A 25,436-nucleotide genomic window follows, 5' to 3' on the forward strand; every position below is an offset into this window, starting at 1 on the left:
TTGGGATGATTTGCATTCTTTAGAAGAGGGAGCATGGAAAGGAAGCAGAAAAACCATCTTTGGTCACTTCCACCTTCATCACCATGAGAATGGTGGGACTTCTGGTTTGGCCCTCTGGGTGTAGCTGGTGGGCCTCAGTGACCTGTAAACACTCTTGAAGCCGCATGAATAAATGTTGAAGGGAGCAGGGTAGGGGAGGAACTCTTTGATTCTTCCTGCTGGAAAGTGCATCCAGTTGATGGTTGCAAATCTTCTCACGGTCTGGTTTAATGCCCTGATTTTCATCCCCAGTAGATGCAGAAACTATCACTCTTTATTGGTAGATGTGGAGGTTGGCTCCTCACACACTCTGCTTCCTACTCTCCCTGCATGTCATCTCCATAGCAGAGAGTTGGTTGAAGTCACTTGTGAGGGAAGACACCACTGCAGTAACGTAGCATATGTAGCTGACACAGGCTGGACAGAGTAGCAGTTAAGTGCCAAGGCCTTGCAGCCAGACAACCTGGGGTTATATCCTGGCTCAGTCTTTTTTTTTTTTTTTTTTTAATGTTTATTTGTTTATTTTTTGAGAGAAAGAGAGAGGGAGAGAGAGAGCATGAGCAAAGCAGGGGGAGGGGCAGAGAGAGGGAGACCAAGAATCCCAAGCAGGCTCTGAACTGTCAGCACAGAGCCCGGCACACAGCTTGAACTCATGAACGTTGACATCATGACCTGAGCTGAAATCAAGAGTCGGACGCTTAACTGAGTCACCCAGGTACCCCCCTGGCTCAGTCTTTTTTTTTTTTTTTTAATGTTTTTATTTATTTTTGAGAGAGAGTGAGGAGGGTAGGGGCAGAGAGAGAGGGAGACACAGAATCTGAAGCAGGCTCCAGGCTCTGAGCTGTCAGCACAGAATCCAATGTGGGGCTTGAACTAGTGAACCGCAAGATCCTGACCTGAGCTGAAGTCGGATGCTCAACCGAGCCACCTAGGTGCCCCCTGGCTCAGTTTTAATGGCCGCATGACCTGGGGGAAATTCCCTAGCCTCTGAGCCTCAATTCCCTCATCTGTGAAATGGAGCCACGGTGGTAGTACCTATCTCATGGAGTTGTCGGGATCAAATGAATTACAACGTGTGAAGTGCTTGGAACTGTGGCTGACACATAAGTACTTGATAAATGTTAACAGCTTGTTCTCTGCTTCTCAGGCTGACTCGGAGAAACCTGTGTGAATGTGGTGTTCCTAAAACTCAGCCTCAGGCAGTGTGAACTTTCCCCACTAGGTGTCACAATTCATCAGGCACTGTCCTTCAGCTTGACTTGGGGTAACTTGTGCTGATCACTTTTGATTTGATTTGGTGATTTCAACGGGGGTAAATGGACATAGAAATTTTTGAAGTCTTTGGGGATTCAGAAATTCCAGCGAAACCATTGACAACCAGGGCTGGAAGGAGCTGTTTGGAGTACTGCCTTTGTTCATAGTTAACGTGACATATAGTTTTTTTGTCCAAATCAGGCTATTTTGAGAGTGAAAGGGGGACTATTAATAACTCTGTCAGGACAAGTAGAGTGAATGGCTTGTGTCCTGACCACCTGGATATAGTCACCCTATCACTAGGGGAATTATTCCTCAGCATTTCCAGAATCTCCAGGACAGAAACTCGATGACATTCCTCAGAAGTCAGCTACAGAAAACCGTGGCCCCGTGCTTTTGGAAGCTCCCGCCCTAAGTACATCTACCTCCTCATTAGTCCAATTATTTGAATTTTGTCCTCAATAGATACGACCCGTGTGTGTCTGCCTCACAGACTACAAGTCACTGTAGTGACTTTTTTGGTGAGTAATCCCACATCCTCTATAGCTTTGCCCCACAAGATATTTTTGCAGCTGCAAACCCCTTTGGGGGCACTGAGTCCCCATCTCTGAATGTGTAGATGAAGGGTGAGCAACCACTTTCTGGGGTATTGCTTAGGGACTTCTCATGTTTCTCCAGCCCTAAGGCTCCATAATTCTATTATTTCAGATTTGTGTATCTTCCTTTAAAGGGCAGGGGGAAACTAACATTTGTTAAACATCCAGCATGCATCAGATATTGTGCTTTGGCCTCCATGGTCTTAGTAAGCCCATCAGCCCTGTGGCATTGATATTACTAAGTCATATTTCACAGGTTTGGAAATTGAGGTCTAGAGAGGTCACAACCCATAAGAGGCAGAGCTGGGATTCCACTCAGAGTCTGATGGGTTCCAAAGCTCCATGGTTGCTCCCATACCAGGTTGCCTCTCTTTGTTTTTACAGTAGGACCACTCCCAGGCAGATATTGGTAGAAAGTCCCTTTCCCTCGCTGGGTCTATTTCCTCTTCTGGAAGCTGGGCAGAACTAGCAGCATTGTGCTCAAGGGTAAAGGATTGCCACAGCGACTGAAGACATTGGGGTGGGTGGGGGTTAGTGTAGGAAGACTTTATGGGGCTGTGTGTGTGAACAAGGTGTTGAAGGAAGGAAAAGGGGAGTCAGAAGGAGGTGGATTATTTGGTTAAGTGTTATAGACAAAAGCAAGACTTTGAGTGTATAAGGGGAGGGGGCCCCGGAGATGAGAAGAAACTGCCAGTCTAATTAGGAGAGGTCAAGGGGTCCTGGTAATTATAGTCAGGTTAAAAAAAAAATCTGTCTCAAGTCATACTCAACACACCATGGTTGCACATGGGGAGCACAGAACCCGCCTGAGGACAGTAATACTGGAGAGGAGAGACGGCAGGCGCTCTCACTTGGGAAAAGAGTCAGGCCTTCAAGAATCCAGGCCCAGAAAGGCCTATAGGAAGCGCTGGGCCAGAGATGCCTAACTTGAATTTTCCTGCTTCAATTCAGTTCCTCCACCACACGGTGCCCTTTACCAACACTTGGAGGCCTTGCGCTCCTGGGGAGGCAAATAGCGGCTCCTCCTCCAGGGTATCTGCGGACAGGACCTACTACACACCGCGTGGTCAACATCTAGTCCGCCCGAAATACCGGAGACGGATTTCTCAGGCGTGGGGGCGGGGGCGGGAGACCGGCCGGCCTGGCCCCCGGGGGACGCTGGCGACCCAGGCCGCGACAGCCCCCGGGGCGGGGCGGGCGCGCGGCCTCCCGGGCTCCTCCCGCTCCCTCCCCGCGTCTGGTCTCGGCGGCGGCCCAGGCCCGCGGTGGCAGGGGGGTGGCGTCGTGCGGACGCCCCGGCTGAGCGGCGGGTCGGAGCCCCGAGGTGGGAGGGGAGGAAGGCTTCCGGAAGGAAGCCCAGAGGGCGGCCACGCCTGGCCCTGGACGCCGGTGCCCAGCGCGGCCCCGGCCTCACCACGGGCTCCCTCCGGCTCGGACGCTGGGGTGCGGTCAGGGGGTGTCCGAAGCCCCGGCCTCCAGGACCCGCTCCAGCTCCCTCTTAGGGCTCCGGCCCCCCCCCCCTCGCGCTCCGGACCCCCTCCCCTCGCGCTTCGGGCTGCTGCCCCTCGGCCCCGCCCCTCCCCGCCGCCGGCCCCGCCCCGCGGCCTCGCCATTCCCGGGCAGGCCCCGCCCCCCGCCGCGAGCCCCCGGCCCCGCCCCCCGTTTCCGCTGGCGGCCGCGGCGGCGGCGGCGGTGCGGGAGCGGGAGCGAGCCGGGACCCCACGTTCCCCAAGCGCGGTGAGTGCGGTCGGGGCGGGCGGCGGGCCCGGGGGCTCGGGAGCGCGCGGCCTTGCGGGGCTCGGGCCCGCTGTACGCGGGCCGCGCCAGCCCCGGCCCGGATCTCCATCGAGGGGAGCGACTCCGGGGCGTCCCGGGGAGGGGTGTCGGGAGGGCGGTAGTGGGCGAGCCGAGGGAGGGATGGGGTAGGCGCCCTGTGAGGACGCGGGAAGCGGCCGGGGAAGGGGGTGTGTGTGCGCGGAGTCCCGTAACAGAGCGAAGAGGGGTCTGCAGGCGGAGAGGCTCGGACGAAGACCCTTTGGGAACGGGGCTGCGGGAGAGCGGACAGCGGAATGCCAAGTGAAGGGATGGGAGGGCTGTAGGCTGCAGCAGAAAGAGAGAGCCTCAGAGCTGTCAAGGCTTTCTGACTGTGTGGCTCTGTGGACTGGCTTGGGGTAGTCTATAGCGCGCCCTCAGGGAGGGCGGGAGCTCGGGCGGGGCTGGGATATTGCCTGCCTCCCCCCTTCGCCGGACACCCCTGACCACTCCTTGGGCCACCGCTGGCAGATCGGCACTCACAGTGACAGGGCTTTGGCACATCCCGAGTTCCAAGATGTAGTCCATCTGTGTATCCAAGTTTGGGACTTTAAAAAACTTTCTTGTGGTTGGGGAAAAAAAAAAAGTCCCAACAAGAAACTGGCTTGTTATGTGAACAGTATTTGTACTTGTGTATCTCGGAACTGGATCCAGTCTTGGATGTTCTCTTTTTGAAAAAGATGTTGGCCTCTTCCCTAACCCCTCCCCAAATGCGTGTACTGTCTGGGCCAATTTGAAGTATTGGAGTAATATGGGATTCCCCCCCCCCCCGTCCCCCCCCCCCCCCCCCCGCTCCCCGGGTTGTGTCGACCTTTCCTCCCCATCCCAAAAATGGGGATTAGAAGGCAGCAGCTCACCTCCCTTTGGTCCAGAGAAGCACACTCATGTGAGGGTGTCTTTCTGACCTGCAGCTGCCCCCTTCTCTGAAGTGACTCAGGTATTTCCTCCTCCAGGAAGCTTTCCTGGACTAGTGGAGAAAACTGAGGACTCATGCTCTGATCCCTGTATACCCACCAGCTTCCCTCTCTGTACTAAAAATAGCCCCAGAGAATGTTTTGTATGTATGTTCTGCTATAAAGATGTGCAGTCAGCTTGTCATCGTAAGTAATGGGGAGGGGAGGTGAGGTATTATGGATAATTTCAAACAATGGACTGGACAAATCATTTATATTTAGCTAAGGAATGCAGCCAGGGAGGCAGACATTCACAGGGGCTTCCTATCTTCCACCTGGTCCTGGCATGGCTGATGCAGCTGGGCGCTGGGTTGGGGGTGAGGGAGGGAACAGGATGGGGGTGGAGAAAACTTTGAAGAGTAATTCAGTTCTGCACTCACTCATTGAAGACCTGCTATGTGCAAGGCTCTGAACAGCTGAGAGTGGACCAGAATGGAATGGGATTGTTTTTTGTTTGATCTGACTAAATCAGATTTTAGTCTTTAAATCTATGAACAGATATTTAGTATTAATCACTATAACCAGTGTTTATAAGGTAATTCGTAGTTGGTCAAGTGTTTTCACTGCGTTATTAGCTGTATATAATTTAATTTGACTCACACCTAATCTTGTTAAGTATATGTTCTTTTTAATTGTCTTCTTATAGATTAGGAAAATGAAGCTCAGAGAGAATAAATGACTTCTCTGAGGTTACAGAACTCATTAGGTGGAAGGAAGCAGAACTTGAACCTGTGGCTTCTGACCACCCCCCTGCCATGTGTTTTGCATTATGCTTTGCTGTCTCTGTCATTCTTCCCTATTAAGTCTGTGGAAGCTGGGCTCTGATCTTAGCTCTAACACCATCTGTTTGTGCAGCCCTCGACATGTTACCTCCCCTTTTCAGCTCTGTGTTTTGGAGGGTCACTGCATTAAAATGTTTCTAGAGTCTTTTCCTGAGTTAGATGATTAACAAAATAAGATGCCAGGGATAGCCGATCAGTCAAATAATAAGTGTGCTTTATTTAAAAAAGTTTTTTATTGTGGTAAAAAAAAATAACAGAATGTATCATCTTCATCATATTTAAGCGTAGAGTTCATTTGGGTTAAGTATACTCACGTTGTTGTGCAACAGATCTCTAGAACTTTTTCACCTTGCAAAACTGAAACTGTACACCCATTAAACAATAACTCTCCATTTCTCCCCCCCGCTCCCCCCCCCCCAAACCGCCGTTCTTTGTGTGCTTTATTCTGCTCCTGCTATATGCTTAATAAATGTTGGCTTTAAGGAATTATTGAGGAGGGTTGTGAAGAAGCAGCCGGGCTTCAAAGGGAAGTCCTGGGGCCTGTGGTAGCTGGTTGGAGTGCTGGCCCCATCCCTGTGTCTAACTCCAGTACCACTGTATTGGTGAGTAAGTGAGTGAGTGGGTGAGGCCTTGGGCAAGTGCCTTCACCTCTTGTAGCTTTAGCTTCCTGCTTGCAAAACCAGGATAACAATATGGAGCTCTCAGGGCTGTTGGAAGGAGCAATGAGATAATGTATGTGAAGCTCGTAGCTTAGGGCCTCACACACAGCAGGTGTGCAGTAAATGGTGGCTGTTATTTATAACCTAGCTAAGGAGACTAGACTAATATGCTCAGAACAAGAGAAACAAGACTTCTTCTACCATTAAGGCCTAGGCCTGGTGTGATTGTCATCCTCACTGACTAAGAGGGAATGAGTCAAATCCACGTACCTTAGTCTGGCACTCAGCATCCTTCCTATCCATCTCCAAGCCTGCCTGGCTAGCCTTATCTCCCACCCTTCTCACCCAGGGACCCAAACTGATCTCCCAAGCATGCTGATTTTCCAGCCAAACTGATCTCCCAAGCATGCTTTGCTCATTCCTCCTTTGTCCGTGAGTTCACACTGTTCCACCTTTCTGGATTGCTCTTCCCTGCTCCCACCTCCCCCTCTTTCAAGACCCTACTCATGCCTGAGTTCCTTCTTGGAGGCTTCTCTGTCCACCCATCCATCAAAGCACCTCTTTTTCCTTGGAACTCCTGTGGCATTTTCTGTTTTCATCTCTCCTGACTTTTATACACTGCCTGGGGGTGATTCTTTAGTGAAATCCATCAACACTTGGTGTGTGTGTCATAGTACAAGAGTCTGTGTTAAGTTCTGATGATACAAAAATGAAAAAGATAAAGGTCCTTGTTTTCATGGCGTGTATAATGCAGTAAAAGGTCAAGAAAGGGGTTCAAAAAGTGAGAATTCAAGGTACAAGGTGAGTGGTCCATGGCATTATGTGAGTTCAAACAAGGAGAATAACCACCTCAATTCTGGAGAAGCACCTCATGTAGCGGGTGGCATTTGATGTGAACTTTGAAGAGTGGCTTGCAGTTGAGCAGAAGGGAGGAAGGATCAGCCTGTAGAGAGGCGCTGAGAGTGTGGGCTGGTGAGTAGGTTGCATGAAGAGAAATAGAAGGCTGGACCAGGTAGACACTGGGCCTATTGTGGGTGGCCGCAAATGCACAGCCAAAGAATCTCATCCATTCGTCCGACCGTTCCGTCATAAGAAGCTGAGTGCCACCATTGCAGGCACTGGGCTGCTGCTGGAGAGACAGGAACTTGGCAGGTTTTCGAGCAGGGGCCGCAGAAGCAGGGCGAGGTCTAAGGAGGGTGAGTCTGGGGCCCAGGAAGGAGGAAAATCATGGTGGGGAGAGCACTGGGCAGCTGTGAGGAATGGCAAGGTGGAGCTAGACCTGGGACATTTTGGAAGCAGGGTTAGAGCATTTGTGAATTAATTGAATGGGGGTGGCGAGGAGAGGAGGAAGGGGCACTGAAGCTGATTCTAAGCTGGGTGACTGGGAATGTGCAAGGCCATTTACTGTTTCCATTGTGTACCATCATGTCTCCAAGTAGATGATAAGCCCCTTCAGGGGGTGGATTCTGACTCCCTCTGTGTTCTTCCTGGCCCACTACTCACTGCTGAGCATCACAGAGTGGGCACAGTATGTACTTCTGATGTCCTCAAGAAATGAATCTTGTATCTTCTAGAATGCCAGATTTGCATCTGCAGCAGTCTTTGTACATGGGCCTGGCTTTCTCCAGTGTCATGTTTCTGCAGAGAGCCAAGTGCTTCCTGTATATATTTTCATACCCCGAGTTAACTACCCTTTCAACTCCTGCTGCGGATTTCTCTCTCACTTGATGGGCATTTTCCACCACGTTTTTATTGCTCCACAAGAGAAAGTTTGGATGTGGTAGAGATGAAAACAACAACATGTCCTGTTCCTTTACATCAACCCCATAGGGGATGTGTGTTACACTCAGGTCTCAGTAAAGTTCAACAGTTTTACATATCTTGAAAGTTCGGGTCATTTTGTGAGTGGTCAAAATGACAAACGTTAAGCCCTTGATGCCAAGGTCTACTTCACAGATGACAAATATGTATAGCATGGATTCTGTTCCTTCTGCCCACAGCAGACATTACTAATAGATCACAGCTGTCTTAACCACCAGGCCAGGGCTTGGGTTCTGCGTATGATGCTTTAGGCACCCACTACTAGCTGAGTGAACTTGGTGTAGCAGCTGGAACCAGTTTACCATTTCTGGTTTTCTCCGTCTGTTGATTGACTAGGTTCTAGATGGGACGCCTCCTCTCCAGAGAGTGGCCACTGCTGGACGGAATTCACCCTAGAGTGGCTTCACAGCAAAGCAATTACTTAATTTTTTATTTTTCTGCAGGAATATCCTGGGATCTTCTCCCCTCAGTCAGCAGCCAAGGTGCTTGTAGGAAATTCAAAGAAACAGGTCAGTCTGGGTCCATCGTGTGATGGGGTCTCTGAAAATCTTTGTGTTATAAACTATCTAAAGTCATTCTTGGGGAGGGAGGATAGAATGAATGGTATGCTGATGTTTGCTAGATGTCTCTCTGTCGTGGCTTTTGACTTTGCATTTTGATAAGCCCCTAAAATTGGGCTTTGGGGGTAAGGAGACAGTTACTCCCTCCCCACTATTTCTGATTGATGGCTGGGGTAGTCCTCTTAATTTCTTTCCTGGCCACCTTGATTACAGGGAGGAAATCCAGGGATGCAGGAGAGGCCTGTACCTTCCTGCTTCCTGTCTCCTCCCAGCAGGCTTGGGAGCCAGGGTAGAGGACCTCCCACTAGCTGGCCAGAAAAGAATCTGAGGGAATCTGGCCAATCCTACCTGTCTCTGTTCTCTATAGTTCTCTATCCTGGCCGCCGCAGCAATGTCCCTGGCCCTCCGGGTGGGCACCCTCTGCCAGGACCCTCTCCAGGATCCTAGTCTCTGCTCCCACAGCTTCCTGGGGTCTTGCTGATAGCTTCTTTGTCCAAGCACTTGTGCATCAAGGTCCCTGCCCTACTGGAGCCAGGCAGAAGCCACTTAGGCAGTAAGGCAGCCCTTGTGGATGGTGCTGATTCAGGTTCCCTGGGGGTACTGCTTAAAGACCTGGGTCTTTTTATGTTTTAATTTATGTGTGTTTTATCCTGTGGCTTTCTCCTCCTGGGTGATTGGTAAATCTCTCACGTTCCAAGAACTCAGCAGTATGGGGGTAGGGATGGGGGTGGTGGTTGGAAGGATGGTGCTGGCTGGTAACTTATCTTGCCCAAAGATTCCTTTCTCTGTGAGTTGCAGCAGAGACTATTTGGTGTCCCAGGAGTGGCCACGGACCTCTTATTGTCCTGCCATACTTTGCACGTCATACTTAGGATGCCAGCGTTCACATTTATCATCATCACCAGTAGCCATGGTTTCAGACTGTGTCCACGACGAATTTAACTGAAGTCATATTAAATCTTCATTTAAATCTCCTTGAATTTTCACAAGAATCCTACAAGGTAGCTGTCATTTGCCCCCATGTTACAGTGGCCATAGGTGAGGCTGAGGGCTGGCCGGAGCCTGGCCTAAGACCACATCTGTAGTGGGAGGTGAGGCGGGGATTCAGACCCTGGCCCGCAGCGCCTGCTTTTCCTACCACAGGCCAGGAGCCCCTTCTTGTGGCTCCCGAGAATCACCTCCAGGTCCCTCCTTCGGCTCCCGTGGCAGGAATGGGGGAGCTCCCATTTTAAGTCTTCCCCCCTCCTCCCTGGGGCTCGGGTGGGGTGTCTGCTTTCATTGTTGCGCTGTGGGGTTTGGAGCACCGCCTGTGGATGGACTGTGCAGTGCAGCCAGGCACAGTGGCCTGAGCCCAAGGAAACCAATCTGGCAGACAGCAAGCAGCAGGGAGGGAAAGACTTGAGGACTAGGTCACCCCTTGCCACTCAGCGCCTCCTGGCCCCACATAGTATGGCCTGCCCCATCATGGAGATCCTGTGCAGCCTGCTCCTGGGGGGTCCTGCAAGGGCAGAACATGGTGGCAAGCTTCCCAGGAGGCCTGCACAGCCTTGGGGAGACAGACGGCCCCTGATACCAGTCATTTCTAGCCAGAAGACCGTCCTTCTGTACATTTGGGAGGGAGACCTGAGGGAAGGACCTCCAGACAGGAAGTTTATCCTTTCCTATGGTTTTGGCCTCACAGGGCTTTGGTTGTGTCGTTTCTTGTCATGCTGTTGAGCCTCTGGAATGATGGTCAGCTCCTGGATGGAGGCTCTCACCCGGCTCCTGCCTCTGCCTCTAATGGGCTTTGTGACCTTTGGCAAATTAGTTGCTTTCATCAGGCTGGTTTCTTCACCTGAAAAATGGGAGTCTGGACCGCCCTTTGCTAAGGTTCCTTGAGCTTTGATAAAGGTGGTTTCTGAGTGGGACGAGGGGGTTTTGGCTTCCAGTCCTGGGGCTTCCCGAATACCTCCTCCCCTTACAAGGGCCCTCTCTGCCTCTGGCCTAGAGGTACATGGAGGAGGAAAGAGTGAAGTTAATGATTAAAACAGAGGCCCTGGTTTCTGATGGAAGTGGGATGGGGCGGAGGTTGTTTACAGAGATGGTTGCCTGTCCGGTTAGTGGCAGGGTCTTGAGGCCTGACTTCCGTCCTGTGCCGGTGGCCCTGCTGCTGCTTTCATTTTAACTGCCTCCTGCCCCTGCCCGATGCATTTAGGAGCTAGAAGGTTCCATGGCTGCACTCCAGCCTGGTGAGTTGACAATTTCAACTTCAGTTATAGCCACAGCATAATGAAGCGAGAATATCTGCCTGGGTGTAGTCCAACTTCCAAACCCTTTCCCTCGTACTGAACCAAAAACTCAGCCTGAACTGGGTTGAGGTCCTTGTGAATATGACAGAGCCAGAAGGAGCACCTCTGCTGGCTTTGAGTGTCACAGCCTGTGTGCTTTAGTCTATACTCAGGAGTGAAATATAGATTATTTTTTGAGTATCTATTGTTTAATACTGTCTGTGCTTTTGGGTTTATCACACCTCTTCTCTGCTTAGTCTTCCTTCCCACTCCTCAGACAGTGGTAGGAAATTAACTGTATTTTGAATACTCACTTTTTGAGAGTCTTGTGACCATATCTATGCTCAATGGTCAGTGTTTGTTCAAATATCTGACCTTGTGATAGGAAAGGATGTGAGTGGAGAACTATCCAGGGGGTCTGGAGAGTCAGACAGCTCAGCAGAACCCCTGGAATCCTCTCGCGTACTGGGAGGGCTTGACTGTCTCTGCAGGAGGGCTGAGGGTCCTGTTCTGGCACGGGAGCTTGGTGCGTTCTTAGCCTTGGCCTTAGCAGCGTAGGCCACTGCTAACCCTTATAGCATCTTCATGCAGATTCAAAAAACTGCTGTTTCTCAGGTTAAAAAGAAACATTAAAGCAAATACATGATTGTAAAACCTGAACAATGCCTGTCTCTGCCTGGGAATTCTCCTGGAGTCCTGGCTGTGTATATCCACCCGTGCCCACGGCCTCCTACCAGCATGCGGGGCGCATGTGGCTGGCGGCACACGCATGCGTGCTCCTCCCCCTCCCAGTGAGGGAAATGTGCCAGGCTCTGAGTCAGGGAGAGGGCTTGGGGGTGGGAACGGGTCTCTGAGACCAGTGGACAGGTGAGGGAAGTGATCTCAGGGGGGGTGCTCAGAGCAAGGCTGGGACAGGGTGTGGCCATGCACATGTGTCTGTGTGCATGTGGGTTAGTATGCATGTGTTTGACCTAGCGTGTGTGTGGCTGGGTGTGCCCATGTGGGCTTGTGTGGGAAGGAGTTCTCTTGTATTGTTCTGGGACTCAGGTGAGAGGCCCACCTGAGCCCTTTCAATACGTCACTGTCTACCTGTGGTGGGAACACCCCCTCCTTAGAGGGCGGTGTAAGACTTGAACACAGTACCTGCCAGCCCTGCCTAAGCCCTCTTACCTGGCCACCTGCCACAGTGTGGAAACGGAGGCTTAGGGGGCTGATATTCTCCGACAAGCCCTGGGGGTGGCAGTGCCAGGGACAGTGGGAGCAGAGCCTGCCTGAGCAAGTCTCTAGCCCCCAATAGGGCCAAGCCCTATGGAAGGGCTCAGAGGGGCAGGGTGACTGGCTGGGTTTGAATGGGACTGTATGAACATGTAGAATGACATGTTGTGTTTTAGAGAAAGTGAGGTAGAGGTCTGGGCTTGCAATTTTCCACTTAATCCTGAGAGATTCTAAACAGCTTTGTTTAAAAACTGGACGTGCAGATTGCAGGGACCTGAGGGAGGAAGAGCCGTTGGGCCCCCCAGGAAGGCAATTAGGTTTGAAGCCAGAGTTTGGATCCAAATACAGCTTGTGGGACCTGGAGGGTGGGGAGGGAGAGCCCCTAGAGCAGCCCAGGAGGCATGAGTCACTGTGAATTAGCAGCCGTTGCAAATTGGCTCCCACTTGCCTGTGGAGACGAGGTGCATGGGGAGGAAGCCCTAGTCCAGGGTCATTACCCACCATCCAGCCGGTGGGCACAGAGAGGGAAGGGAGTTGGAATTGCCTGTCTGTGCTCTTTCCCTCTCCCACTATTAGCCAGAGAAGCTGGAGATGATGGTGGTCAGTCAGCCTGTGTCTACGAAGGTGCCCCTTGAGGGACAGTCAATTCCTGCAGTGCAGGGAGATCATAATATAGTACACCATCCAATCCAGGGCAGGGCTGGGTGGAACTTTCTCTGAGGACCCCTAGAGGGTCCTAGGGGAGATGGGGCTGGGCCTTGTGGGAGGGGTGGGATTGTGAGAGGCACAATCTTTGTGTGGTCGAGGGTTCTTTGAGTGGTCGCGGTGGTGGGTGGCAGGCTTGGAGGTGGGGGTCGAGATGGGTGTGACCTGGAGATGAACACGGGGGAGGGGGAGGAGGGCTCCGGCCTGGGGGCACCTTGAATGTCATCCAGAGGAGAGTCAGATTGTAGGAGGCTGGCAGTGGGGAGCAGGTGCTGGTCCCTGAATGGGGGAATGACAGGATGAAAGGGATGTTTTAGGAAAAATCAGCTTGTAGCAGAATTCAAGGTGAATTTTTTAAATATACCTTTCTTTGTTGTTGTCACAAAAAACCCCACAGATTCATTATAATATTCGAACATTACATGCATTATATAAAAGGAAAATATCCTATAATCCTGCCCTTCAGAGATAATCACTGTTAATACTTTGGTTTTTATTCTTTCCAGGTATTTTTAGGATAGACCGGCATCCAGCTGTCTACCTACTAACTTAACAATTTCCATAAGTAGAATTGTATTATACTGACTGGCAACTTCTCCAGCCATCTTTCCACATCAGTGCATAGAGAATGACCTCATTCTTGTGAATAGCTGCACAGACTTGCTGGATGAGTTTTGTATTGATTGTTTATTGCTGTATAACAAACCACCCCAAAATTTAGCAGAACCATTTTTATTTTCTCACAGTTCTGTGGGTTAGCCATTGAGGCCCAGCCCAGTTGGTCTCATTACCTAAGCTTATTAATGTGGTGACTGTCACCTGGTGGCCCTGCAGGGCCTGGACAGTCTGAGAGCCTCTCTCAGGTGTCTGGTGATTGGTGTTGCCTCTCATCTGGGCCCCTCTTCCCCCATGTGATTTCTCATTCTCAAGGAAACTGTCCTTTAAGGTGAAATGGGATCTCTGGGACCTCTTGGGATCTAGGCTCTGACATCTCACAGGGTAACATCCATCTGCTGCTTCATCAAAGCAAGTCAGAGGACCAGCTGGAACTCCAGGGTTGGGGGAAAACTCCACCTCTTGAAGGCGGCCTCCTTCATGTGCCCAGAAGGAGGAGAATTAGAATATTTGGGAATAGACCCCACCAATCTTTCTTTCTTTCTGTCTTGTCTTTTCTTTTTTTCTCTTTTCCTTTTCTTTCTTTCTTTCTTTCTTTCTTTCTTTCTTTCTTTCTTTCTTTCGAGATAGTGAGCATGGGTGTGCACAGGGGAGAGGCAGGGGAGAGAGAGAGAGAGAGAGAGAGAGAGAGAGAGAGAGAATGAGAATCTTAAGCAGGCTCCATGCCCAGCATGGAGCCTGATGTGGGGCCCGATCCCACAATAATGAGATCATGATGTGAACCGAAATCAAGAGTCGGATGCTTAACTGACCAAGGTGCCCCTAGACCCACTGATCTTTGGAAGACAGCAAAGGCTTCTTCCCCTCCCAGCCCCCTCTTTACCATATGGGTCAACATGGGAAATTGGCATGGACAGGACACTTAATCTTGTTGGGCAAGAAGTGCTGTTTGAGGTGGATTCTCTGTGTTTGCATGTGTGTGGGGCTTGTGCTGAGTGTAATCCAGAATTTGGGCTTTGGAGCAGACTGCTTCTCCTGCTAGGGCGACTGGAGCTGTAGAAGTAGAGCTAGACACTCTAGAAGCTGCCAAGAGCTAGGCTGCTTAGTACCCCTTGCTAATTTTCATGACGTCTCTGAAGAATGTGAGTCCGTGAGTGACAGGTCTTTAAGAAAGCCAGCTGGTCACTCCAGATCCAAGCCTCTGCTGGGAATTCTTTTATTCATTCACCCAGCAAATACTGCACCTACTAAGCCCTAGACTTTCTCTCCATCCTCTTCTAACTGCGGATGTGAAATAAAAAGACCCGGGCCTGTGTGATTCACAGATTTCACTTTTCCTTCTCAGGCAGCACAATGGACTTAACATTTCGACTTCCCACAATGTATTTGTTTTTAAAGTTTTCTTTTCACCTGCCTTGGTAGCTCTTCTCTCCTGTGAAATGTCACAAATGGCAGAGAGGCAGAAAGAAACAGGGGAAGAGCCAGCTCCGGGTCATTTATGAATCCCCAGTGCCAGTTTAGAGGATGCAGCAGTGGGGCTGCTGGTGAAGTCCTCCCCAGCACTGATCGTTCATCAGACTTACCTCTCCTTGGAGATCTCGGGCTGGACTTGATGAAATACACTTTCTCAGCACAACAATGTTCTTTGGCTTGTCATCTGCCTCGTGGTTGGTGCATTCATCAAATAAGAACAAAGGCTGAGCGGGTTCCACATTTGAAAATGCCTCGGTGTTTTATTTTCTCCCTGCTCCCTCTCAGCATTTCTTGGAAAAGAGATGTTTCGTGGCTGTAGGCTTCTCTTTTTGTGAAAGTGCAGTCCATGCTGCACAGCTCAGCCTCTCGGTCGTTCTCCCCCCTCCTTCTCGACTGTGCTATGGGGGAGCTGACCCAGCTCTGAGAGAGGACTTGGCGAGGACTGTGGGGAAGGGCGAGTAGCTGCCCTATGCTTGGAGCCACCCTGCTACATCTGGGTGACTTGGGGGCCAGCATTGTGCTACTGCTGCAGGGTCAATGGTATCTGATCAGCTCATGGGGCTTACTGCGGACCAATGTGTAGGGTTGAGGAAAACGTGAAGCCTTGTCTGCAAACCTTGAGAAAGCTGGCATCACAGCAAGACAGACCTCATCAACTCCTTTTGGCCAAGGAATTGGAAAAACTGGATGGAGGACCTCGGCCTGTTTCAACTGAGAGTTCACTGCTTGCTAGGTAAATTCCCCATCAGTAGAGACCTAAGAGGCCTGTCTTGGATTCCTAACTTCTCTGCCCATGCCTACACCCCCCTTTCCGGTTCTCTACAGCTGTGAGAATGGATTCACATGTCAGCATGCTCAATAGTCATACTATCAATTCATCAACAAGCAATTATTGAATACTTTGATTCTTTTAAGATCTGAGGCATCTTTTGGTCCTGGTGCTCCAGGTGATGAGGGAGCTTCTGTTCAAGATGGTGGTGTAGGAAGATCCTGAAGTCACCCCTTCCCATAGACACAGATCTACAGCTACCTAGGGGAAAATTCCCTCCGAAAAAGACCTGAAAACTACTGGAGTAAGCTCCTTCACAATGGATAAAGAGGCCACGTCGAGATGGTAGGTTAGGCAGAGACATAGTCTTGCCAAAGACTCCACCCCTGGCACGGTGGCCCACATTTGGGAGGGATCTCACAAACATGGAGCTTGTTCCTGTGCAGCAAGGAGTTTGTGCCCCACATTAGGCACCCCAGCCTTTGGGACCTGCATTAGAGACACGAGCCCCCAAAACATCTGGTTTTGAAGACCAATGGGGCATGTGTCTGAAAAAGCCACAGGGCTGTAGGGAACCCAGACTCCACTCTTAAAGGGCTCGTGTGCAGACTCGCTTGTCCTCGGACCTAGTGTAGAAGCAGCAGTTTGAAAAGTGCCTAGAGCATAAGTGAAAGAGATCTGTTTGCTGTTCTTTTATTTATTTGTTTGTTTAGTTTAGTTTTTGACAAAGAGAAAGAGAGAGAATATGAGTGGAGGAGGGTGGGGGGGGGTGGAGAGAATTCCAAGCAGGCTCTGTGCTGACAGGCTCTGTGCTGATGCAGGGCTCGAGCTCACGAACTGTGAGATCATGACCTGAGCTGACATCAGGTACCAGACGCTTAACCAACTGAACCACCCAGGTGCCTCCGTTTGCTATTCTTTTTTTTTTTTTTTTAATTTTTTTAACATTTTTATTTATTTTTGAGACAGGGAGAGACAGAGCATGAACGGGGGAGGGTCAGAGAGAGGGAGACACAGAATCCGAAACAGGCTCCAGGCTCTGAGCTGTCAGCACAGAGCCCGACGCGGGGCTCGAACTCACGGACCGTGAGATCATGACCTGAGCCGAGGTCGGCAGCTTAACCAACTCAGCCACCCAGGCGCCCCCTCCGTTTGCTATTCTTAAGGCGTCTGCCAGAAGGACAAGAGGCTGTTGGGACTGTCTCCAGGGACAGAGATGCTGGTGGGTGCCATTTTTGGTGTTCTCCTTCTACCCAGTTAGTGGTGGTGCTGGCAGATGACATTTTGTCACTCTCCTTCTACCCTGCTAGCACTGGTGGGTGCCCCCGTGCGCTACTCCCTGAGACCGTGCCTCAGCCAGCAGGACAAAAGCCCCGCCACTACCTGCTGTCTGACTACAGCTCCAACAAAGCTGGCCTATGGATGTAGCCCACATAGGGATGCCTGAGCACCTGGCTCCAGTGACCAAGAGCGATTGTGTTTCTGGGTCAAATGGGTCTGAAACAATTGGAGAGACAGTTCTTGGCAGACTGCCATCCCCAGAGCACTGCACAGACAGCAGACTGAAACACACTCCCAGTTATCTGATGTAAAAGGCCTATTTACTTGCCCTGGAGCTTTAGCCTGAGGGGCAGGCTTCACATTTACAACACATCTAGAGGCTACAGAGGTGCTATCAGGGAACATAGGATACCATCTTTGAGCTGATCCTCAGCCTTGCTATACCTCTCAGAAAGTTTGCTAGTCCCTCCCAGAAAGGAGCCTCACGTTTTACAACTGTCACTGAGGGGACTCCTCTAGACTGCTTGTTTTGCAGGCCAGCAGGGTCTGTGATTATGTTCCCATAGGACTGCATATATTTGCATACTTTAAAACCTGCTACTTGAGGATCTAGCTCCCAAATGGCCTGAAACCAGGTGCTAACTGAAATCTTCCCTCTGGAACACTGACAAATCTTGGCATACCCTCTACAACAGGGACCCACCAGGAAAAAAACCGGCTGCTTAGATAATCACAAAGGTTCAAGAGGCAAACAAGAGCTAGGGCATGGTTGAACAGTAAGGTTCATCTCCTACATAAGGCCACTCCTGCAAGACTGGGAGAGATAGCTGTTTCACCTAATGCATAGAAACAAACACAGAAACTCAAGCAAAATGAGGAGACAGAGGAATAGGTTCCAAACAGAAGAACAAGATGAAACCCCAGAAAAAGAAAACAAAAAACAAACCTTAGGGAAATAGATATAAGTAATTTACATGATGTAGATTTCAAAGTAATAGTTAAAAGATGCTCACCAAACTCAGAAGAATGGTTAAACACAGTGAGAACTTCAACAAAGAGATCGAGAATATAAGTACCAAGCAGAAATAGTAGAACTGAAGAATAACTGAATTGAAGAAGACATGAGTGGGTTTCAAAAGCAGACTAAATGAAGCAGAAGGTAGAATCTGTGAGCTGGAAGACAGGGCAGTGGAACTTACCCAAAAGATGAGCAAAGAGAAATAAGAACTAAAAAAATGAAGGTAACCTAAGGGACTTATGGGACAACATCAAATGGACTAACATTCATATTATAGGAATTTCAAAAGGAGAAGAGAGAGCGAAAGAGGCAGACAACTTATTTGAAGAAATAATGGCCAAAAACTTCTGTAACCTGGGGAAAGAAACACACATCCAGATTCAGAAATCCCAGAGAGTTCCAAACAAGATGAACCCAAAGAGACCACACCAAGACACATTGTAATTAAAATGTCAGGGCACCTGGGTGGCTCAGTTGGTTGAGTGACTGACTTTTGATTTTTGCTCAGGTCATGATCCTGCTCTCTCTCTCTCTCTCAATCCCTCTGCCCCTCTCCTTGCTTGCACTCTCTTTCTCTTTCTCTAAAAAAAAAAAAAAAATTAAAATGTCAAACGTTAAGGATACAGAGAATTTTTTTAAATGTTTATTTTTGAGAGAGACAGAGCTTGAGTGGGGGAGGGGCAGAGAGAGAGGGAGACACAGAATCCGAAGCAGGCTCCAGGCTCTGAGCTGTCAGCACAGAGCCCGACGCGGGGCTCAATGACCTGGGCCGAAGTCAGATGCCCAACCGACTAAGCCACCCAGGCGCCCTGAGCGAATTTATTTTTAAGTTCACCTATTTATTTCTGAGAGAGAGAGTGAGAAAGAGAGAGTGGGAGAGGGGCAGAGAAAAAGAAAGACAGAATCCCAAGCAGGCTCCATGCTGCCAGCACAAAGCCTGATGTGGAGTTCAAACCCACAAACTGCAAGATCATGACCCAAGCTGAGATCAAGAGTCAGTCACTTAGCCAATGGAGTCACCTAGGCATGCCCAGAGAGAATCTTAAAAATAACTTGTTACATACAAGGGAGCACCCATAAGACGATCAGGAGATTTCTCAGCAGAAACATTGTAGGCCAGCAGGGAATGTCATGGTATATTGAAAGTGCCGAAAGGGAAGCGAAAACACTTCCAACCAAGAATACTCTACCTGGCAAGGTTATCATTCACAATTGAAAAAGAGATAAAGAGCTTTCTGAAAGCTACAGGAGTTCATCAGCACTAAACTGGCCCTACGTGAAATGTTAAAGCTAAAAAGAATGGGGACTAATTGGTAACAAGAAAGCATATGAATGGTAACCAACAAAGGCAACTATTTAGTAAAGGTATTGGACTAATCACTTACAAAGCTAGTATTAAAGTTAAAAGATAAAAGTATTAAAAATAATGTAACTACTATAATTAGTTAAAGGATAGACATGAAAAAGATGTGAAATGTGATATTAAAAATATAAAATGTTCAGGGGTGGAGTAAAAGCATAGAGTTTTAGAATGCATTCAAACAACCTGCTATCAACCTAAGATAGATTCCTATGTATATGGGCTGTTAAATATGAGCCTCATGGTAAGCACAAAGCAAAAACTCATAATAGATATGCAAAAGATAATGAGAAAGGAACATAAGCACAACACTATAGAAAGTCATCAAACCACAAGGGAAGAAACTAAGACAAGAAGAAAGGAAGAGAGAGGAGCTACAAAACAAACAATAAACCATAAACAAACACTACAAAATGTCAACAAGTTCTACACAGAATATAAATAATTCTACACAGAATATAAATTCTACACAGAATATAAATAATTGGATAAATTCTCCAATCAAGACATAGAGTGGCTGAATGGATTAAAACAAACAAACAAACAAACAAACAAACCCAGTAGTCCGCTATGAGCTACCTACAAGAGACTCACTTTAGATATTAGGACACATAGAGACTGAAAGTGAAGGGATGGAGAAAGATGTTTCATGAAAATGGATACCAAAAGAAAGCCGGGGTAGTTTTACTGACATCAGAAAAATAGACTCTTAAAGACTGTAGGGGCGACTGGGTGGCTCAGTCAGTTAAGTGTCCAACTCTTGATTTGGCTCAGGTCATGATCTCATGGTTCGTGGGTTTGAGCCTCACATTGGGCCCTGGGCTGGAAGTGCGGAGCTTGCTTGGGAATCTCTCTCCCTCTCTCTGCCCCTCCCCACTCATGCTGTCTCTAATCTCTTTCAAAATAAAATAAAAAAAAGAAGATTGTAATAAAAGACAAAGATGGAAACTACATAATGATAAAGAGGTAAATCCAGCAAGAAGATATAACATTTGTAAATATTTATGCACCCAATGTAGAAGAATCTAAATACACAAAGCATATATTAAGTGACCTAAAGGGACAAATTGACAGCATTAGAATAATAGTAGGGGATTTCATACCTCACTTACATCAATGAATAGATCATCCAGACCAAAATCAATAAGGAAACATTGGCTTTAAATGATATATTAGACCACATAGACTTAATAGATATTTATAGAACTTTACATCTAAAAGCATCAGAATACACATTCTTTTGGAGCGCACATAGAACATCTCCAGTATATGTCACATGTTAAGCCATAAAACAAGTCTCAATAAGTTTAAGAAGATTCAAGTTATATCAAGACTCTTTTCCAGCCACAATGGTATAAAACTAGGAATCAATTACAAAAAGAAAGTTAGAGGGGTGCTGGGTGGCTCAGTTGGTTAAGTGTCTGACTCTTGATCTCAGTTCCAGTTATGATCTCAAGGTTTGTGAGTTCAAGCCCTGTGTTAGGCCTGCACTGAGAGCACAAAGCCTGCTTGGGAGTCTGTCTCTCCCTCTGCTTCTCTCCCACTCACTCACTCTCTGTCTCTTTCTCAAAATAAATAAACTAAAAAAAAAAAAAGAAAAATCACAAATATATGGGGATTATGCAACATGCTATTGAACAAACAGTGGGTGAATGAAGAAATCAAAGAAGAAATAAAAAAAATTACTTGAGACAAATGAAAATGGAACTACAACATACCAAAATCTATGAGATGCAGCAAAAGTCGTTTTTTTTTTTTTAATGTTTATTTTTGAGAGAGAGAGAGAGACAGAATGTGAACAGGGGAGAGGCAGAGAGAGAGAGGGAAACACAGAATCTGAACTAGACTCCAGGCTCTGAGCTGTCAGCACAGAGCCTGGCGCAGGGCTCGAACTCATGAACCGCGAGATCATGACCTAAGCCTAAGTCAGAAGCTTAACTGACTGAGCCACCCGGGCGCCCCAGCAAAAGTAGTTCTAAGAGGTACAGTCATAGTGATAAATGCCTACCTCAAGAAATAAGAAAAATCTCAAATAGTCTAATTTTATACCTAAGGAAGCTCGAAAAAGAAGAATAAATGAAGCCCCAAATTGTAGAAGGAAGGAAATAATAAAGATCAGACTGGAAATAATTGAAATAAAGACTACAAAGATAATAGAAAAGATCAGTGAAACTAAGAGTTGGTTCTTTGAAAAGATTAACAGAGTTGGCAAACTTGTAGCTAGGCTCACTAAGAAAAAAAAGAGATGGCTCAAATAAAATCAGAAATAAGAGAGGAGAGGTTACAACTGATACCAAAGAAATACAAGGGATTGTAAGAGACTACTACAAACAATTATGTGCCAACAAACTGGACAACCTAGAAGAAATGGATAAGTTCCTAGAAACATATGATCTTCCAAGACGGATTCATGAATCATAAAAAATCTGAATAGATTACTAAGGAAGTTGAATCAGTAATCAAAAACTTTCCAACAAACAAAAAGTCAAGGCTTCCCTGGTGAGTTCTATGAAACATTCAAAGAAGTCTTAATACCTATCCTTTTCTCAAACTCTTCCAAAAAACTGAAGAGAGGGAATGCTTCCAAACTCATTTTATGAGTCCAGTGTTACTCTGATACCAAAACCAGATAAGGACACCACAAAAAAGGAAAATTATAGGCCAAGGGGTGCCTGGGTGGCTCAGTTGGTTAAACGTCTGACTTTGGCTCAAGTCATGATCTTGCGGTTTCTGAGTTTGAGCCCTGTGTCAAGCTCTGTGTTGACAAGCTCAGAACCTGGATCCTGCTTCGGATTCTGTGTCTCCCTCTCTCTTTGCTTCTTCCCCACTCATGCTCTGTCTCTGTCTCTCTCAAAAATAAATACATATTTTAAAAAATTTAGAAAACTACAGGCCAGTGTCCCTGATGGACATATGTGAAAAATTCCTCAGCAAAATATTAGCAAAGTAAACTTAATAATACATTAAAAGCATCATATACCATGATAAAGTGGGATTTATTCCAGGGATGCAAGGATGGTTTAACATTTTCAAACCAGTCAGTGCTACATTAACAAAATGAAGGACAAAAATCATATGATCATTTCAATAGATGCAGAAAAAGCATTTGACAAATTCACCATCCATTTGCAATAAAAGGTCTCAACAAAATGGGTATAGATGGAACGTACCTCAACGTGATAAAGGCCATAAGTGACAAGCCTCCAGCTGACATCATACTCAATGACAAAAAAACCTGAAAGCTTTTCTCTTAAAATTTGGAACAAGAAAAGTATGCCCACTCTTTTAACTTTCATTCAACTTAGTATTAGAAGTTCTGGCCAGAGCAATTAGGCAGGGAAAAGTAATAAAAATCATCCAAATTAGAAAGAAAGAAGTAAAACTGTCAATGTTAGTGGAGATGATTTTATATTTAGAAAATTTGAACGATTCCACCAAAAAACTGTTAGAACTAATATATGAGTTTGATATAATTGGAGGGTAGGTACAAGACCCATATATAAAGATATGTTGTTGTTTTTTTATACGCTAAGAATGAACTATAGGAAAGAGAATTAAGAAAACATTCCCATTTCATGGGGTACCTGGGGTGACTCAGTAGGTTGAGTGTCTGACTTCGGCTTAGGTCATTATCTTGTGGTTTGTGGGTTCAAGCCCTGCATCAGGCTCTGTGCTGGCAGCTTGGAGCCTGGAGCCTGCTTTGTATTCTGTGTCTCTTTCTCTGTCTCTCTCTCTGCCCCTCCCCTGCTCGTGCTCTGTCTCTCTCAAAAATAAAATAAACATTGGGAAAAAAAACCAATAAAAAAAGGAAACATTCCCATTTCAAATCACATCAAAAAGAACAAAATACCTAGGATTAAAGTTAACCAAGGACGTGAAAGACGTGTACACTGAAAACTATTACATTGATGAAAGAAATTGAAAACACGAATAAATGGAAAGATATTTTGTGCTCATGGGTTGGAAGAATTCATATCGTTAAAATGTCCATATTTTCCAAAGCAGTCTACAGATTCAGACTATCAAAATTCCTATCAAAATTCCGATGGTGTTTTTCATAGGAATAGAACAAACAATCCTAAGACTTATATGGAACCACAAAAGATCCCAAATAGCCAAAGCAACCCTGAGAAAGAGGAACAAAGCTGGAGGCATCATGCTCCCTGATTTCAAACTATACTACAAAGCCATAGTAAACAAAATAGTATGGTATTGGCATAAAAACAGATACAAAGATTAGTGCAACAGGGTAGAGAGCTCAGAAATCAAACCACGCATATATGGTCAATTAACTTACAACAGAGGAGGCAAAAACATACCATAAGGAAAGGACAGTCTCTTCAATAAGTGTTGGGAAAACTAGACAGCCATGTGCAAAAGAACGATATTGGATTGGCATCTTACACCATACGCAAAAATTAGCTCAAAATGGGTTAGAGACTTGAATATAAGACCAGAAACCATAAAACTGTCTGAAGAAAGGATAGGTAGTAGGCTCTCTGACACTGTTTTTAGTGATATCTTTTTGTATCTGAATCCAGAAGCAATGGCAACACAAGCAAAAATAAACAAATGGAACTGCATCAAACTAAAAAGCTTCTGTACAGTGAAGGAGACCATCAACAAAATAAAAAGGCAGTGTGGGAGAATATATTTGCAAATCATATATTTGATAAGGGGTTAATACCCAAAATATAGAAAGAACACCTGTAACTCAATAGCAATAATGTAAACAATCTGATTAACAAATGGGCAGAGGATCTGAATAGATATTTTTCCAAAGAAGACATAGAGATGGCCAACAGGCACATGAAAAGGTGCTCAACCTCGGTCATTGTCAGGGAAATACAAATCAAATCACAATGAGATATCACCTCACACCTGTTAGAATTATCAGAAAGACAAAATAACAAGTGTTGGGAAGGATGTGGAGAAAAGGGAATCCTTGGGCACTGTTGGTGCAGCTACTGTGGAAAACAGTATAGGAATTCTTGGGGCGCCTGGGTGGCTCAGTCAGTTAAGTGTCCGACCTTGCTTGGCTCAGGTCATGACCTCGCAGTTTGCGAGTTTGAGCCCCACATCGGGCTCTGTGCTGGCAGCTGGAGCCTGGAGCCTACTTCAGATTCTATGTCTCCCTCTCTCTCTGTCCCTCCCATGCTCATGCTCTGTCTCTCTCTGTCTCTTAATAATAAATAAACGTTACAAAATTTTTTTTTTTTAAAGAACAGTATAGAAGTTCTTAAAAAAATTAAAAATAGAGCTGCCATGTGATTTAGTAATTCCACTTCTGGGTATTTATTCAAAGAAAATGAAAATGCTCATTTGAAAAGATATATACGCTCCTATGTTCATTGCAGCGTTATTTATAATAGCCAAGATATGGAAACAACCTAAATATCTATCAATGGATGAATGGATAAAGAAGATGTGGTATACACATATTATGGAATACTTACTGCTCAACCATAAAGAAGATGCAGTCTTGCCATTTGCAACAACATGGATGGAACTTGAGAGTATTATGCTTAGTGAAGTAAGTCAGACAAAGAACAATACCTTATGATTTCACTTATATCTGGAATCTAAAAAAACAAAACAAATAAACCAAACCAGATACAGATACAGAGAACAATTGGTTGCCAGAGGAGAAGGGGTGTGTGGGTTGGGCAAAATGGGTGAAGGGGATCAAGAGGTACAAACTTCCACTCATAGGGGTACCTAGATGGCTCAGTAGGTTAAGTGCCCTACTCTTGATTTGAGGTCATGATCTTATGGCTTATGAGTTCGAGTCCTACATCGGTCTCTGCGCTGACAGTGTGGAGCTTGCTTGGGATTTTCTCTCTTTCCTTCTCTCTGTCTGCCACTCCCATGTGCTCTCTCTCTCAAAATAAATAAACTTTAAAACAAAACAAAAACCCAAAACCAAAAACAAAACTTCCACTTGTAAAATAAGTAAGTCATGGGGATGTAACATACAGCATGAGGACTGCAGTCAATAACTGAAAGTTGTTAGGAAAAATCTTAAAGGTTCCTATCAAGAAAAACAATGTTTGTAAATTTGTATGGTGACAAATGGTAGATAGACTTATTGTGGTGATCATTTAGCAATGTATTCAAATGTAGAATTATTATGTTGCACACCTGAAACTAATGCAATGTGTCTCAGTTATACTTCAATAAAAAAAGAAAAAAACTATTTGAATAGGGTATAAATTATGCACAATGCTTTATTAAAAGAGAGAGGGGGAGGGAGAGAG

General features: G+C 46.8%; 1 protein-coding gene across 4 annotated transcripts in view; it reads left to right on the forward strand.

Moving 5' to 3' along the window:
• Nucleotides 1-3,524: 3,524 nt before the first annotated feature.
• Nucleotides 3,525-25,436, forward strand: part of TSPAN9 (tetraspanin 9) — a 205,063-nt gene continuing 183,151 nt past the window's right edge. For 2 of the 4 annotated variants that reach the window (XM_049624908.1, XM_049624907.1), the window contains exons 1-2: nucleotides 3,525-3,626; nucleotides 8,360-8,425. Coding sequence is in view for 1 of the 4 variants with exons in the window: in XM_049624906.1 (XP_049480863.1) it covers nucleotides 4,765-4,801; nucleotides 8,360-8,425 (103 nt within the window). In the remaining 3 variants the exon portion in view is untranslated. Of the gene's footprint in view, nucleotides 3,627-4,556; nucleotides 4,802-8,359; nucleotides 8,426-25,436 lie in introns of those variants that run through there. The other 2 variants (XM_049624906.1, XM_049624909.1) reach the window with 2 other exon arrangements.

Source organism: Panthera uncia, chromosome B4, assembly GCF_023721935.1.
Source record: "Panthera uncia isolate 11264 chromosome B4, Puncia_PCG_1.0, whole genome shotgun sequence".
NCBI lineage: Eukaryota > Metazoa > Chordata > Mammalia > Carnivora > Felidae > Panthera > Panthera uncia.